This window comes from Phalacrocorax aristotelis, chromosome 1 (assembly GCF_949628215.1).
Source record: "Phalacrocorax aristotelis chromosome 1, bGulAri2.1, whole genome shotgun sequence".
NCBI classification, from domain to species: Eukaryota; Metazoa; Chordata; class Aves; order Suliformes; family Phalacrocoracidae; genus Phalacrocorax; species Phalacrocorax aristotelis.
The window spans coordinates 173,560,869-173,579,656 of NC_134276.1; the positions used below are offsets into that span (position 1 = coordinate 173,560,869).

Below are 18,788 nucleotides of genomic sequence, written 5' to 3' on the forward strand. Positions count from 1 at the left end.
CATACTGACTGTCAAGATTAAAAAAAGCTATAATAAATAGGAACAAATTATTCCCTTTCCCCTTGTTCCTAATTATCCTGTGTCTCATCATTCCTATCTTAGTATTTGAAGTTGTATTTGTATTTGAAGAGAAAATCAATGCATCCTAAAAAGTATTCGGTAAATGATCAAAGTGCTTCTTTACCCATATAAAAAGCTGTGATCTAAAAAGCCTTGGGAGGATCTCCTTCTGTCTAACTAGAGCCTTCCTTCTTCCCAAGAATACAGCCAGCGTTCCTAGAAGTGTAAAACTAAAAAAAAAAAAAAGTAGCAGGGCATGTTTGAGAACCGTAAATGGCATTATAAATGGAAATCCATTTCTCTCTAATTTTTTGTTCTTTTTTAATTAAGCAGAATCTTAAAAAATATTCTTATTAAAACGTTCTTTGTAGAGAAAGGTATTTCTGTATTCATCACTGGGAACATGATAATGCATGATTAATAATAGAAACATATTGCTGAAAACTAAAAGGGAACCTAGAAGAGCAACACCAAGTGAAAGATGAATAAATGGTTACTGGCAGTTTTATGTCAGTACTGGCATTTCAGTAGGGGCCACAGTAAAGTAGGGAGGGACCCCCATTTTTCTGGACTCTTGGAAGGCCTTGAATGACTTAGAATCTAGACAAATCAGAGAAGCAGAGTGAGGATGGGGATGACAAGCTGAGGCTCAAAAGCAGCTTATAGAAGAAGCAGCCTGGCCTCCCAGGAGAAAACAGAGTTCATTCTAGTACTACCAACACACCCAGGGACTGCCATAAAAATTGATGTTAGAAGCTGTGACAGGAAATTAAAATAAATTCTTTGTTAACATTTTATCGAAATATTGCTTTTTAGACCTGTTACCTAATTCTAGGAAGTTAGCACTATTCATATTAAAAATCAACAACAGAAACATGAAACTCCATTTCAAACACCCAGTGAATAAGAAATAAATACAGTGTATATTTATATATATATATATAGTGTATTAAATACTATGCCATTTTCACTTATACAGTGATTCAAAAAACAGTAGTCATTTTCCAAATATACAAACCAAAATATTTACCAATAAAAAGAGTATTATGTTCTAGTACTCTAAATCGTAAATATAATATTAAAAATTTTACAGTTTTTGCAAAGTGCTAATTATAACCTTATTAACTGGAAAGGAAAATGACCCCTCCCTGGAAAAAATGTCATCTTTACTGGTAAACATGGTAAATGTATAAACTCTCTAGAGTGCAAAAATAAAACTGAATTATAGGATAAAAAAATCCATAAACTGCCCTAAAAATGTATAAGCTGAAGAGAGCGTATTTTTATATAAACTCTTTATAAAGTGATCACATATTTTTCTCAATTTTCTTATGTATAAAAATTTATTTTCCTCAACTGGACAATGGAATATTCTGCGGTTGCTTTTAATAAACTCCAAACAAAAGGGAGATTAATTTCAACACTGGCAAAGGCTGTTTTATACACTAGACTTGTCTACCTCTTTTACTTGGAGGAAACACCCACTGAAGCCAATTACCGCCTTTTCATACTACTGGACATCTCTCATAGCACTCAGTTCGCAAGGCGTGACACAAATTTAAAAAAGGAAAAGAATTTATATCCTAAATCAGACAAATCCCATTTGCAAAGTGGGAAAAAGAAGTACAACGTATGCATAGACACAATATGTTGTTATCCTTCTGTATCTTTTAACGTAAGTAGGAACATCAACAGAACTATATTTTCTACCTCCTACTTCTAATTCTCCTCATCCCAGTCATTAGCTTGCAAATTTATGTCTTGTCTTAGTGGAAATAGGTCTTCTGTAACAAACACGAGATATGCTTATGCAAGGACTGTAGGAGTGGATGAACCACTATTGTAACAGATCAGAAGTCTTCCGCATAACAAACCCTGTAACATCCAAGTTGGAATTAACACTCAAAGGTTACGCTGTACATTAGATTTTACTCACCATGCCCTGAAACTGCAAAACTCAGTGCAGAATACTATGCTTCAAAGGAACCCTGCTGAAGACATTCAAATACTACAAATTGTTTAGCCTACTTATATGCTGTAGACCGAAGGATTAGAACATGTACAATTGTATATTTATGTTGACATTACGCTACAAAGATGTGTAAATAGGCAATATCCTAAAACTTACAGAAATCAATCATTGCCACTAAAACTGTGGAAGATATACTAAATGACTTTGCAGAAACTATATTTCAAGATGGGAAAAGGTTTTCTGAAGTTCTGTATTCGAAAATGGCCTTTGCTTTCAGAAGAAAGCTGCCTCTTTTTCTTACTTCAGTTCGAAAGTTTTTTTTGTATTTGTTCTCCCATGTCAAAGAGGACAATGTGTTTATTTCCCTAGTTTGGTATAAAATGCACAATGTAAGAGATTTTATGTTGAAACAATCAATTTTTTTTTTCTGTTTCAAGAAAAGGTAAATAGACAATTATTTGATACTTTAGTTTTTCAAAAGATTATTACTACATTCCTGCAGATGTTACTGAAATAAGTGGTATATTGAACATGGGTAGTTCATCATTTTCATATTTGTTTCCAGAGAATTCATGTTAGAGTCCTTAATGACTGCTGGAGAAACAGGCATTAGTTCACATACCATAAGCTCTTTGCTCTTGACAAACAAAGGCTGTCACTATGTACAAAGTCTACTCTAACAGAAGTCCAGGCAGGAATTACCCTATTCAGACCAGCAGAAAATATACAGCAACATTTTGCCTCAGCAATGCTATAAATATTGCCATCCAAACAGGAAAGTAATCTTGCCTACCAAGGATTTATAGTTTTAGCAATTCTTCTGCTCTCAGTATAATTAGTTGTTTTGCACTTGATCTGAATAACAGTCATTGTAAAAAAAAAGTGAAGGTTCTTTTTTCTTCTCAGCTATGTATTTTTATTATGTTCTAAATATTCTGACTCCATTTCAGAGCATGAAATTGTTAGAGTATTATTCTTAATCTCCTTGAGAGAGCACAAGCTATTTAACTGTGTTCTGCATGGTGACAGAAGAAAAAAGGTTATTAACAGATAACTTTCTTAGGTCAGTAGTGTAATTGGCACAGGCAAACAAAACATTTTTCTTTCAATGGTTATAAAAGTAAAAAATAATTCTGTATGTTCTTTTGATAATAATTTGTATAGACGTCAATTCTTCTTTAACTTTAATCTCAAATCTCTTTGACCTTTTGCAGATATCTGAGTGTCTGCAGAATTTCTTATAAAAAGGTAGTAGTTACAGGGCTACCATTGTGATAAAGCTGTAAAGGATTGCTCAAGGAAACAAAGCATGGAAGAAAAGCTAAATGCAGTTCTAAAGCCACAGTCCTGCTTCATAGAAGGAACTCATCAGATGAAATATCTAAAACTGAAGGATCCCTAGCAGTTATAGAAAAACATAAGGTGTAAACATCAAAACATTGCCAAGGCCATATGGCATTCATCCAAAAACTAAAATCAGGATGAAACTGCCAAACTCCAGTGTGCAACTTCTTGATTAAAATTCTTTAGTTCTAGGAGGTACTGTAATTTTAATGCTTATGAGGAGCTCAAGGGAAGGTCAAGGGAGCTTCCAAACAGGAAGCCTCACATTTATATATAGAGAAAGTATTTTAAAGAATAGAGTCATTGGATATAAGAGCAAATATAACGTATTTGGGAAGAGTCAATGTGACTTTCTTAAAGGGAAGTCATATCCCATGAACATACTGGAATTATTTTGAAGGCTTCAGGTAACACTTAGACAAGAAAGATAGAGTAGACTTCCAAATGGCACTCAACAAGACCATTAGAGAAAATATCAAAATATAGAACAAGATAAAAATATTCCTATGGGTAAATAGTTGACAGAAAAGAAGGATGGGAATAAAATATCATTTTCACAGAGGACAGAGATCACCAGCAGAGGCTTAAGGAGACTTGTGCTGGAGCAGGTTTTTGTTCATATTCATAAATGATCTGGAAAAGTTAATGAAGAGTAGGACAAAGTTTGCTGATGATTCTAAGTGTAATAAAATGTAGAGCTATTTCTAATAAAACTTAGAGATGAAATGGCATCTAAAATTCAATGTAGATGAAAGTGATTCAAATTGGTAAAAATATTAACTTGAAACACACAATGAATAGCTTTGAACTGAGAGCTGATGGTTCGATAAAAAGATCAGCCCAGTACTAAGAAGAGGGAAAAAAATTAAGAATTATTAGGGAAAAAAACCCAGAAAACACTATTATGCTACTATGTAAATCCATGCTGCACCTGAATCTTGATCACTGTGTTTGGATTTGTTTTTCTCACCTCTGATAACAAATAATACCATCCAAAAAGGTGCAGAGAAGAGAAACAGGATTGCCTCAAGGAACATTTTAATAACAGAGGCAAGTAATACAAAAAATTAAAGCTGTAAAACAGATAATGGGAGAATGAAAAATCTGTAAAATCACAAATGGGATGCAGAAAAGACACAGGGACAGATACGTACTGGCTTTTACACCCAAATTTAACAGGTAGTAAAAAGAAACATGCAGTTAGAGGCCCTAAAACAATTAAAAGGAAATGCTTCTTCATGCAACAAACGGTTGACTTCTTACTGTGGCATGCTATAGATTCTAAAAGTTTACATATGTTCAAAAGTAGTCTGAAGGATTCAAGGAACAAAATCCATCAAGGGCTATTTAATGCAAATATATCACTTTGTTCGAAGAAGCTTACGACCCAAAACATGCTGGAAGTGTGACAGGAGATTTGGAGGAAGCATTGCTATGTACACCCTATGATTTTATACTCTTCTATACATGCCTGCTATTGGTCTCTATGAAAGACAAGATATTGGAATAGAGGAACCTCTGATGTCAACAAATTGCATGATTTCCATGTCTCTGTAATGGAGGCTGAAGCCAGGCTTTATGTTTATCTTGGATTTTCATTCTATTTTCTTATCAAAATATTTTATACAAAAATGAATTAGTCTTCCTTCATATACTGATGCCACATCTGTCAACAAAGGCGTGAGAATGTGATATAAGCAATGTAGACATTCAAACTATACTCTCAGGTCTGCTACTGTAGCAGACAGCATGCGAAAGCAAGCTAATTCATTAACATACGAAATTGTACTTCGATAGCAAAGCAAAGAATTACAGATATTCATTACCTGTAGAAGTGGAGAGAGAAAGAAGTTGCAAAATTTCCAGCTACTTCAAGTATTTAAGAACCTTGAAAAACACAACTGAAGATGTTTCTAATATAACGCCATGAATATGATGAAAGTTTGGTGCTTATTTTAAAGCTGGGATTATCTCAGTGGATTTATGCCAACTTAAACTAATCGAAGATCTGTTTCACAGTGTGTTTCAATCATAAATATAACATGAAAATTATATCACTCAACTTCTTCATCCCCTTAATAAACTCCATCAATATTAATGAAATTACAACAAATCTGTATTCAGAAGCGTTAAGCTTGGATCACAACCGAGGGACAAGTATTTATCTCTAGTGATTCTGAAATCCTTGAGGATTCATATTACAAAGTGATACCAAAATCTTGCATGCATTTTCCAGTACCTGGACAAAGACAGAGTAATTATTGAGTAAAGATTATTTAAGATGAATAAGTAATTCCAAACAATGATATAAAATTCTTGATAGCATCATCTGAGATTGTAACCGAATGGAATTAAATGTCATTTTTACTTTCCCTGAGATTTTTCAGTGGAAAGAAATCTTTCTTACCCTCAACAAAATCCTTTGCACAGCCTACTTTTTATACACTGCCAAACTCAGTCAAGGCAGTACTGAAACACAAATAACCCAACCTGTTTTAGGTCTTCCACAGCACCTATCTTCCATGACATAGTCATATCTCAGTCTACTTCATGTATTCCAAAGAAAAGAGAGGAACTACTTAAACTGCCGTTTTCGTTCATGGGAAAGACTAAATCTTCCTTGGCCAAAGACTTCACAGTTCCTTGAGTTTGTATTTTTCCTAAAAATTCCATCACCAAATGTGATTTTGGTGAGAGGGTAGCAGGGGCGAAGAAAAATGTTCTTCCATTTCAGGAAATAGAACCAGTTGTCACCAAACTAATTTTCAAAACCCAAAGCTAGGGTATGCTTTAGTTATTGTGCATTATAGAAACCTTGGCTTTCTCAATTATAATCTCTTACTGTGTACACACAAAAAATTATAAATGTAAGATAGTTTCAGGTTTTAATATATTTTTGCTACATTTATTCATTAAAAATACTTTAATAACTTAAATTTACATCTGTAAAACTTACCTAGTTAATATTTTTTCAAGTTTCAGATGATTGTCAGGATTAATTTTGATAGAAAACATCTGGGTTTTAGTAACTAGTTAGCTTTGTCACAAATTCATGGAAATGTGCCCTATGCAGCAAGACCTGAAGATGCCTTGGAAAGGAAATAAAGCTTTTTGATCTTTTGCTTGGAAGTGTTTTCCTGTGTTGCCATGGTATCAGTGATAGCTATTTTAAGACATTGGCTGTGGAATATCTTTGAAAATATACCTAGGCCACACATAAATCATCGGTACTCTACTATTTCTAAAACAGTGACTAATTCTTCCATATTTCAGTGGAACAGAGTGATATAAAGCCATTGGGTTTATGTAAGGAATCCTTTAGAAAACTCAGTTTTGAAGTTTTTGCCCACTGAATCCACTGTATTCAAGGCCTTTTCAGTTTTCACAAATCTGATAAAATTCTGTACATGAATTTTGACTACCCTTTGCATCCCTTTTGGTTCCCTTAATTATGTTCACTAGCTTTTAAAAGTCAGAGACTAACAAATGTGGCCAAAGTTTATAGGTACGTAACTTGAGAGTCCAAGGCTGGTACTCTTCTGGAAAAGGTTTCCTAACTTCATCCAGAGTGACTTACTGACAACATACTCTTCACAGCTTCCAGGGTGGCTCTAGAACTCCTCTGCCCAGCAGTTCTCTTCTTCTTCCTAGAGCAGTGACCTGACATCAGAAATCCTTACAAAAAGCTAGAGTTCACAATTTGCAGTACTCAAGCTAACCTCAAAAAGGGTTTCTATCAGACAGCTATTATTGAAATGACCTATACAATGACACCTGTGTCTTATTTCAAATTACGCAATACTTATAAATAAGTAGTTCCTTAGCAATAGTAATGCTCATGGGTTTTTTTCCTTAAAACAGGATATTGAAGAATTTCACTGGTTTCTAGACTGGTACTGATGTGTTTGGTGGTATGGAGGATGGAAGGAAGAGAATTAGAATATAGAAACACGTAATTTCCTTTTTAAGGAAAGTCAAGTATTTTTGAAAATATCTTAAATTTGCAGTTACTTTATTATTTACAGTTAAAGGATAATCATAGTCCAGCTGGTACATTGCCCCAGAAATGTATTAGTTGAATGTAAGATAAAACAGCTCCCCAAAATCCTAAGAATAGCTCCTGAAGAGAGGCACAGAGTTTGTTTTAAACTAAAAATCATTAGCAAACCGATTTTTTCCAGAAAAAACTGCCATAATGGCTCACTATGTAAATAGGTTTATGTAAAAAGTCTCTAATAAATAGTAAAATCCTTACTACTCTGATGTAATTGACTATCCAATGCAGTAACAGTGAAGAAAAACCCCAAAGGAATCAATTATACTAATGCCTAAGTGCATTTTATCCATAGAAGAATCTCTGTATAAACAGCCAATTCTCCTTGGAGAAAGCCAAAGTAAAACTACTTAGAATTTTCCAAGAGCTGTCATAATATTCCTTATTAACTGAAATTTAGTATTTGGTACTGCTTATAACAGCAGTGAAATTTAAAGACAGGTGTTAAAAGTCATTGACTTCAACTTTGTTTAATTGAACCGAAATTTGACATTACACAGAACCTCTTGGTTGTTCTGGTTACTAATAAACCAAAACAAAGGCTTTCATGATCTTAAGAGTTCAAAATTATTCCCAGCATAATTGGAAATGTGGTCTGTTAACAAAAATTTCCAGATGAATTTAGCTTATTTATAGACACATAGAAGGACACTGTATACTGATTGCAATATCCAAGACTGTGACTACTGGCACCTACTTTCATTAGAAATGCTCCCGAAGTTTTCACAGCAGGTCCAATAGCAAACTGAATCAGGCAATCTTGCAATACCTTTACTATTTTTAGAACATATGAGAAATGTAGGGCATTATTCCTTGTAGTCAGCTCCTCAGAGACAAAAAAACCCCAAACTTGTGATAAGCAAGGTGATTCAATAGCCTGACAAAAAGAGCATTGTAATATTTTGTTGATATTTTGTCAGCTCACCACCTCAGACTTATAAACACTACGTCAGGCGTCAAAACATGTAAATTTTCTTCCCATGAATATCAGTTAATTCCAGTTAATATGAAATGGAAAAGCAATTTTTCACTGGCCTCAAACAAGAGTGATCTTGGTATTAAATAAAACTTAATTGCCAAACAACACAGAGCCTAGCCATCTCAACTTATGGCAACTACTAGTCCGCAGCAGCTTTTTTGTGGGCTGGCAGTTCTGCTTCAACTAGACTTATGAGAACAACCACCTGCATTTACATTAAAGTAAAAGAAGCAGCAAAGATGGAAAATGTGCTGCTTTGCGGGAGGAGTTTTGAGGTGGATTTGCCTCAACATTGTCCTCTAGAAGAGAAAAAAGCTTTTAAACTGGGCAAAAAATCAATATAAAATAGAGCAATGGCATTTTTAAAATAGAGAAGCCTCAAAGCTACTAAGTCAAGACAAAATATAAAATGCTTTATAACAGAACTTCCCACTGTGTCCTCGCAGGCTAGCCCTTGCTTACTGGACTGATTTCAAACAAATAAGTGATTTCCTGTATTGCAGAAAATTCTGCCCAATTCTCTCTGCTTCTTAGGAAGATCTGTGCATCACCACAAAGATCTAGCTCTAAGTCTGCATCCTAATACTCAAACTAATCTCTCCACGTAAGGCTTCTATAGGTCTCTGCAATCTCTGGTTGAAGCCTAGATTAGCCAGTAGCTTCACTGAGCTTAGTGTCAGAGCCCGGGCAAGTGAAGGACTACCTACGGCAGAGACAATATTGGCTCAGGGACCACACAGCAAACTGGAAAGACACAAGGGCATGTGACCACATGGGTTGCATTTCAGGAAGCTTAGGAAACTGGCTGGTATCACACGAACGCCACAATCTATCATCTTTGAAAGGTCATGTCCATCAAGGGAAGTTCCTGATGACAGGGAAAAGGCAAACATCACACCCATCTTCAGTCTAACCTCAGTCTTCAGTAAGCAAATTTTCCTGGAAACCACGCCCAGGCCCATGAAGAACAAGAAGGAGATTGAGAAATGCTGGCAGGAATTTACCAGGGACTGACAAACTATTGCCTTCTGTGATGCAGTGACTGGCTCCATGAACTAGGGGAGAATATAGTCACAGTTTACCTTGACTTCAGCGAGGCTTTCAGCAAGGTTTCCTTAGCATCTTTATAGACAAATTGGAAAGATATGATTCAGACAGGTGGACTCTAAGGTGGGAAAATTGATAGGACCCTGAAGGTTAAGGGATGTGATTATTCTCCCTTTTTAGCAGTTGTTACAGTGAGAGTATCTAGAGTGCTTCCAGCCTACCACACTGTCTTACTAGAATGAGTTCAGTGGTGGCAAGAGGACTACAGGGTTGCAGAGAAGGTCAAGGAAGGATCTAACTGCTGTCTTCAACTACCTAAAGGAAAGGGAACAGAAGAGATTAAGCAGGACTCTTCTTGGTGAATGAAAAGACAATAGATAATGCACGACAGCTGCAAATTCTGAATAGATGTGAGGAAAAAAACTTTGTGGTGAGGGCAAACATTGGAATGGGCTGCTGAATCACTGCCCTTGGAGATATTCAACACATGACTGGACAAGGCCCTGAATAACCTGATCTAAGGTGGCCCTGCCTTGCACTGTGATCTGGACCAGATGACCTCCAGAAGCCACTTCCAAGTTAAATTATTTTATCACGATGCTATGATTTGGTCCATTTCGGAAGCAGTACCAAAATTCACCTGCCTCAGACAGCTAAAAGAGGAATTAGTTTTCTTCTTGTATAAATGAATTGTTGGATTCATACCATCTGATTAGTTATGGAGCTCTCTAGCATCCTCTAGAATGCTGTCAGTCTGAAATCCATGCACAGGAAGTATAGACACAAGCTATATTCCTAATTCTTTCCCATTTTCCCTTTGAACAAATTTTAACTCTTAGATATTGCCAGTCTTTGTGCTTTTACACCTCCATTATACATTTATGAACATGGCATACAGTAGATTACTTTTCTAGGGGAATACAACAGCATTATAGATTTTGGAATATGTACCCTCATAGTAAAAGGTAAAAAAAAAATCTTTTTTTGATCATCACTGGAACTACTTATGTGTTCTTTCCCCCCCAGGAAAAAATACTGTAATTTCCTTTTATTCTGCCTAAATGTTCTTCTCTGAGAATAATTTTTATCCTTCAGGCTGAGAAAAATCAGAGCTAGAAATTCCAACATGCAATTTGGCTTCATTTCCATACTGCTATGAAACTGCAGCATATCTTACCACCACGCACGTACATCTGTTTGCTTGAAAGTAGAATAGGTTATCACACCTGATGCTTTGGTGGTGTCTGAGTAACAACAATTTAGTAAAGCCTTATGCACTGGTCTGGAAAATGTAATCCTACGGCTAGAACACGAAGTTCTGTCCTCTTTGCAATAACAAGAAACAACCAAATGTTTCAGACACACAAACTTAATGACAAGTGCCTGAAAAGTTTATAATTTTTTAAAACTCTGATGTAAAAGAAATTGTACGGTTTTGATAATCTCAGTTCTATAACTTAGAAATTTCAATTCTATTTTCTGTTTCCATGTTTTTGCAGAGATCTGAAGTATTGTGAAATAACTTAAACTAAGACACTGCAAAAACTCTTAAAATTGTTGCAGAGCAAGATAAAAACAACATGGAAAGGTCATTAAAACAACCAAGAGCTAGTGTGTGTTGTGGTCATTTTGGAGCTGTGCCTTTGCTGCCTGAGTAGCCAACTGTTGAAGAGCAGGAGCTGGGTTCCACTTGCCCTTCTGTCCGTGAAGTTCCCTGAAAGAGCTGAAATAAAGTTTACCAAACCACCCCTCTCTCAAATTTGGTTGATCAGGTTCTAGGATGTTGGCAGAGGGTCATTTAGACAGCTCAGCTACATACCACTTGTGTCAGAAAAGCCAGCTACTTAATGTTTTTCATTATGCGGAATTTACCTTTCAAGTAAAGTTACCAACTTTCTTTCAAAAATGAAAAAAAAACCCAGATTTGAAGGAAAAATTGCCCATAGTGTGAATCCCCAAATAATTTTCAGGTTGTCTCTCCAAGAAAAACTGTTATATATGTACTGTTCCATAATGTTATAAACTGGCAATGCCCCAGAGCACAGCACTCAGATGAGCATTTTTTTTTGAGTAATAACTTACATTACAAGGACTTAATTCTGCTTGTAGTTGTATATGTACAACTCAACATAAACGGATGTTGCATGCAGACAGCCAAGGGCAAAATTTGGCACAAAATATTTCAAAAGGAAGAAAACATATTGGACTAAAAAGTCTCCACATTTTACAAGTGAAGTAATGGAATAAAACCAGCTGTATTCATAACCACATAAAAACATTCTGCATTAATGTCCCTAATTTCAGTAAGAATATTAGGAATATTGGCACAACAGAAAAGCTACAGGGCATCCGGGAGTGAATGACCCACATAATATAATTAAAACCAGTACTAACTAAGCCACTGGAAAGGAACAAAGACAAGGAGATTATTAATTAAAAGGTATAATACTCTCAACATGCAAACTGGCAGCTGCAAGTTAAGCTCTGAAGAATTACCTTCTTGGTTTTCAAACTGTTCTGACAACAGATGGTAGCAGCAGCCTACACTGCAAACTGCTTTGATTTCAGGCTTGGCAGTAAAAATTCGTAGTGTATTTGCAGCGAGATCACCACATGTATGTAGACCCACCATCATACAGTCCTAAGAAGAAAAAGAAAAAAAAAAGCAACAGTAAAGCATCTCCCTCTTCAACTGAAAGAGCACGAATAACAACAAACTCTAAAACCCAAACATACTGCACATGGTTATCAGGCTGTAAGGTTTAAAAACACAACTCCATGAGGACTCCTGCTGTTCTGTTCTAGAATTTTTCAATGCACAAAAAAAAGCTCTTCAGCACTATGAAAACATGGTGCGTTGCCTCTGTGGAGAGACAGACTGCTCATCGCTTTGTTCAGGTAAGGAACTACGCACCTCTGCACTCTGCCTTCACTGGCCATGAGGAAGGAGAAGACTATGGAGAGCAGCTGCCTAACCTGCATGGAGGGGAATATCTATGTGGTGACTGGACATGGGCTATTTTCTCTTGTCTTTCCCAGCTTTCCTCTTACTGTTCTCACTACCGCTGCTACTTCTTTTTCTTACTTCAGACTTACTGCTGTAAATCTGGCTGGACCTATCTATGGCATTTCTGCTACTTTAAGCTGCTGAAATCAAAACCACTTCCGACATATAGATGTAATGTGAAGAGCAGGCTTTTTAGTTCCAAGACTGTAATACTGCCACAGTTTTGCAGTGTGCCCACTCCTATTCAACAACAAATGGGCATTTTCTTCCATAGCTCAAAGTAAGAACTTCAGCTTCAGGTGGTCTGTTCTTGTGTCCATTCTACTTCCTGCTTTCCTTTTTCTTCAATTTCCCTTTTCCCTTACCCTCTATTTCTTCATCCAAGTTATTCCTCTTCTCACCATTCGTAACAAGATATTTTCCTTCTGGCATTATTAGTTGGAATCTATATGGTAAACACGGTGTTATTATTATACCTATTACGTGTACTATATAGTATATGGATGTATGAAAGAGTAAAACTTCCCTTTTCTTCTCTTTTTTCAAATTCTTCCTGTCTCCCTTCTCACCTTCCACTTTGTGCTGCTTTTCTGTGCTTACCCTCTCCTTGTCTTAGGATCCAAAATTTTTAGGTGACACAAGTTCAGTTTCAGTCCAGCTTAGTTTTTAAAGGCTTTTTTCCTGTCAGTCAGCTTCAGCTGAACATTCCACAACAGCTTTTTTCCACATGCAATTACAGAAATAGTGGAACAGGACTAAAGTTTGGAAGCTAAGGGAAGTTACGCACTTGCAAGGGCAGCATTTAAACGCCAGGACAGTAAAAGAGAAATGCTTTCAGGAGAAAGCTAGTGGAAGATGGCTACCACATGCAAGACAGAAGAAACACATTACAATGCTCAAAACATCTGAACAACACAAGGGCAGCCCGTCTGTGTCAGGCACACTTTTGGACCATCACTGTCTTCAGTGAGGTTGCCTGGGTATAACTGAAAGTACTTTCTGGACCATTGGCTTAAGTGTAGCAGAATTTGATATCTCAATATTAGTCCTGGGCTATATACAAACATACATTCCTGTTCCCATATTTAATCAGCAGATTAATTTTAGAATTTATGGTATAAATCAGTAAAAACTGATTTTACCCACTCCCCGTTTCTCCCCAGCTTAGGAAAATCTGAGAAAAAAAAATCAATTTATGGTTACAGTAAAAAATTGTAAATATTTGTAAAACTATTTCTAAAAAATATTTTACTTCTGAAATTCTCCAAATACTTTTAAAACATGTAAATGCACATTTTGAAGTGTTTTAATTGCACACATTTGTCACACATAATGTGCAGTTTGGTTATTACTATTTTTTAACACAATGAACTTTTACCTTTTCTAACAGTAATTTTTTTTTTCCTAAAGAAAGGCTGTCATACAGGATTTCTTCTACCCTTTACATCATACAAATTACAAAATCCAACTGTGCAATGTGAAGGCATATGCTTCATCAACAACCCTGCTGCTCAGGGTGTCTTTTGCAGACAGACATGAGCTTGCTCCGCATGTTCTCAGATGCTCAGTGGGATTTATTAGCTCAAGTTATAGGGCCATCAGCACAAACCTATGGTCTTGAATCAGAGATGAATTACACTCCTGAATTATAATAGTTTGGTTACTGCTGAACACAGACAAGTTTTTATCTTCCCATAAAAGACTGAATGTATCTACCCAATCGACGTACGTTAGCTCAGGCACAGGAACTAAATAGCCATAAAGCTTCTAGACTTGTGTCACTGTCTTTGGGCAGCTGAGCTTGGGCTTCTTTGTGTAGACACAATCCCTGCCAGCTAGTAAATTACTAAATGAACTTAAAGTAACCCTGAAAAGTCAAAATACAAAAACATTTTTTTGCAAATAGGGCTCTTAACAAACTCTTTATGTTGAGTACTATACACAATAAATTCTCCTACACCTTCAAAGTTTAACTGAAATTACAAAAATATAAAACTTAAAAAATAAGAAAGTTCATGCAAATTGAAATTCCAGTGCTTAATATATCCATCTACCTGGTAAATACAACTCTTTTAATAATAATTAGATGTTATCTATAGCCACAATTGCAAAATAACTGAATGTGCTAATATGTATGCTGTTAACTTTGACAGCTGATTATTATCTACCCCATAAATTCTAAAGGCTGCTTTACATATTCAAAATAATCTCAGTGCATATATTAAAATAGAAGAACAATCTGTATCTGTAAGACATATTTCTGTTACCTGGCTGAAAGACATTATTGGGCCAGAATATTCAGTTACACCACTGACAGCACTCTATGTACACTCAGCAAACATTATGTACATATGAAAATGGCAATCTAATGACAATGGACAATCTATTTCAAATATTAGTAAAATAACCTCCAGATCTGTTATGATGTCACTGAGTTCTGTTTCTGCAGTGATGCAAGAGGTCAATGGAAAATACAGGTTTGATTCACTTGATTTGTTCGCTTTAGCCTTGAGAGATGCCATTTTTCTTTGTGCCTTTTCCTCTTCGGAAAGTTCCCCACAGTTACACTGAGATGAAGAAAAAACTTCTACAGCATCAGCAGGCAGAACATTTAGAATACCAAGAACCTCTTCAGAAAGTTTGCTCTCATCAGATTCTGTCTGAGCCACCAAACCAACTTCTCTGTGCTTGCTGGTTTCAGATGTAGCTATTTCTGTGAAATCACAAGGAGGAACTAAATCTTGGATAGTCACTTGGTCCTGACTTTGAAAACTGCTGACATTATTTAAGGGCTTTTCACTGATTGCTTTACATTTAATTTCACTTTCCACTGGTCTGTCATTTGCGTTTTCCAACCTCTGGCTTTCGAGATTTGTTCTTCCTCGACTCTGATATGCTTTCCAGTGTTTCTTCAATTTTCTGTTCCTTTCATGAGCACCTTTAGTGTTGGTGTTTGAGGAGTCGATTCCATAAACTTTTAAGTTATATTGCATGGACAAAAATGAACTCAGGTAGCCTTTTCCAGAACCTATATCAATCACCTAAATAATGGGGAAAAAAAGAAAATAAAATTTGCTATATTAATGAGCAACAAGACACAGTTCAATCAAATGCAAAATAATTCGCTAAACATTTAAGTGTGGATTTAACAGCTACCTTACCCGTATCATCCCTCCTAATACACTTAGTTCTTTTGCTTTATCAGTCCACCTTCTGACTTCAAAACACAAAATTAAGTCTTAACTGATTTGCTCCAGAAGACAGACGCTGCAGTGCTTATGCAATGCACATGTCCTGACTTTTCTGGGAAAGACACTCAGTATATTTTTTGACACAGAACTTCCTCCTGCTAAAGAAAATAACCATAAACCACCAACACCGCCACCTGCCCTTGCTAAACTGGGTTGGCGTATATAGTTAGCAAAGAAAGCATTCATAGTATTTAGCTTTGGGCACCTACCTCCCATACTGAGGAGTCTACCACCACTAGGTGTACAGAAATAAGCATCCTCAGATTCGGTGCCTAACTTTATCACTTCAGATGTGACCTAAAAACAGGCAATACTGATACCCCATTTTATGTCAAGATGCTTATTTATACTGCTTTCCCAGTCTGTGAAAATGATCCATAGAGCTTTGATGAACACAAGGATGCTTTTGTAATAAAACAAAGGGGCTGATATGAAACATGTGCTTTCCACTGCCTGTTCTGGAGGAAGGAGAGAAGAGAAGGGATAACCATCTCACAGTTTAGTTTGTCTCATAGTTGATAGCATGTGCTAGTTCAGTGACTGATATAACGCAGGAAGGAAACACTACTCAGAGTAGTAGCAGAAACAAGGATAACCCGAGACCTTTAAGCACATAATCACAGCTTTATCTCATGTGTGTTTTAATTTGTAATAAATATATAACAAAATATTTAACAAAAATAGGCAGAGTGACATTTCTTTATGGAAACAAAATGATAATGTTCGCTTCTGTTCAGGTATCTACCAAAAATTATATTGGCTAGATATAATGACTTTGTAGATGATGCTGATCTATGTCTTGTTCTTGGTCTGTCACATGTTCATAAGAAAGCTTACGCTGATTCTTTTAAGTCCAAATAGCAGCATACATACATGGATCCATCTTAAACTCAGCTGCATAGTTTTTTACCTGGTAGGAATACTCAATACAGCAATACTCTTACTGAAATTAAAAAGAAAGATTTATTCCTTATTCTAAGAAAGTTAAAGATTTGTACAGCCATGGAACTAGAAAGAAAAATTTGAACCAATGTCACTAAAGGCTACTTAAAACAGTGGAGAACACACTCTGTTAGGTAAAAATTTTCTACCCACACTGCACGTGGCTTTCTCATCTGCGCTTATCATGTGATATTGCTGCATATTTGCCATCTAGGTATGCTACAGTCCTCAAATTTCTTGAATGAAATCAGCACAAGACCAGATTTAGTGAAATAGAATTATCAATTCTATTTCAGTTATCAATATCAATTATATAAATATCATCTATATAATTCTGCCTAAGCATACTTTTTGAAAATGTCATTTAATCGTCACATCACATACATCACCAATATTCTCCTAGGTTATTTAAAAATGAAGAAAAGTGCTCAAGGAATAATTTTACCCACTATTTTATGTAACAGATACTACTATTCTGCAGAATATGCACACCTCCACTTCTACAAGGTTTTTAATTATTTCTGTAAAAGGCAGCAGCATTTGGACATAAGAGCCAGGTAGCGAATTATTCCTAACTCCTATGTGTGACCTCTAGTGGCTGCAAAGACAAACTGCTGTTTGGGTAAGGTTTTTAGTTGTTTCCAAGTAAAAAGGAAAACAGTAATATATGGTTAAATTAGCATTGGGAGAACAGTTTTAAAACGAAAGGAAAATTTGACTAAAAGTAAGCAGGCAATGATTTTGTGCTAAACAAATAGACGGCATTAAATTAATCCCTGCTTTACCTTCCCTTGATTACATAAGGAAAGGTAATCAGCAATCCATAGCGTGACTGCCAAGCATGAGCTTCTAAAATGAAATTTCCATGACATAATGAACTCCAAAGGTCTTGTCCACAGTGAGTTGGGTACTACGTTTAAATGCAGTTTATGGCACAGCACAATCAAGAACTTCGTTTGCAGAAGCATTTAGGATTTCCCAGCACCAAATCACAAATTCAATGGATGCTGAATGCAGAATTATATCACGCTTACGTGACACATTGCAACTCTTGCTGCACATGCTGCAATTTCCAAGGAAAACTTTCACAAACACAAATGTGCATTTAAACAAAGAATCATCATCACTGGCTTCTTTTCAGAGTTTAATCAAAAACTTCTTTAAAAAATAAAGTTCCACTTGTACAATAGGAACAATGCTTAAAAGGGGCAGTAAACAACTGAAAAAAACCCTTTAGTTAGTTCGCTTTAATGTTTTAATTCAAATCATTAACCTAGAAGTGATTACAGTAGTAATAAAATTTTTGCTTTTATTCTCATTTTATTATTTATTATACTACTTTATAAAATGCCTCAAGAGAGTAATATCTTCTACCACCCATTATACATCATGGGTATGGAGGTGAAATGGAGGGCATTTTTCAAGCCATCAGTGATCTGTAATATCTGAAAGAAACACCCTGAGGACACGTGCTGTTGTAAAACATGTGTTGTGTTTTCATAGCTCTAGATTTTTTAATTAAATGCCGCATATATTTTGTTTTGTGAGGAGGATAGAAAAAAATCAATAAGGAAAAAACTCTCCTAAAACTTTACAATTCCTATATTTTTTTTAAGTTGAGAGGTAACCAAAACAAAAGGAATCGCTTTTTTAATAACTGGGAAGGGGGCTTTTCCTTTTTTTAAAATGCAATTGGAAAGCTCTTTTCATATATTAGGGATTTGTAACTTTGCACAAATAAATTTTGTTACAGTGTATGACTAAAATGGAAAAAAGTTAATATAGAGCAGTCAGCATTTCATGTCCAGTGATATACAGCAATAATATTTTTCATTAAATGTTACAATTTTTTCAAAAAAGAAACAGAAAAGAATCCTGTGTCTAAAGATACCCCAAGCCATCTGATAAAAGTGCGTAATCACTGCATGAAATTGCACCATATTGACAGATACTTAATAATGATTGGTTTGAGATTTTATTAGTAACCAGCTACATCGGGACTTAGGTTAGGTCATTAAGGTGGCTCTACTTTTTTACTCCCTGAATATGGGTTTTCCTTTCCTTTCATTCCTGAATCTCACAGGAACTATTTAAAGTCTAAATGAAAATGCTATATGAAACACCACCTTCCA

General features: G+C 35.7%; 1 protein-coding gene across 7 annotated transcripts in view; it reads right to left on the reverse strand.

Annotated features, from left to right (window-relative positions):
* METTL25 (methyltransferase like 25) overlaps nt 1–18,788 on the reverse strand; it is a 63,515-nt gene that overhangs the window by 29,185 nt on the left and 15,542 nt on the right. For all 7 annotated transcript variants that reach the window (XM_075080725.1, XM_075080723.1, XM_075080729.1 and 4 more), the window contains exons 4-5: nt 14,872–15,504; nt 11,953–12,097 (exon numbers count right to left, since the gene is read on the reverse strand). In XM_075080725.1, the coding sequence (XP_074936826.1) occupies nt 11,953–12,097; nt 14,872–15,504 (778 nt within the window). The remainder of the gene's footprint in view (nt 1–11,952; nt 12,098–14,871; nt 15,505–18,788) is intronic.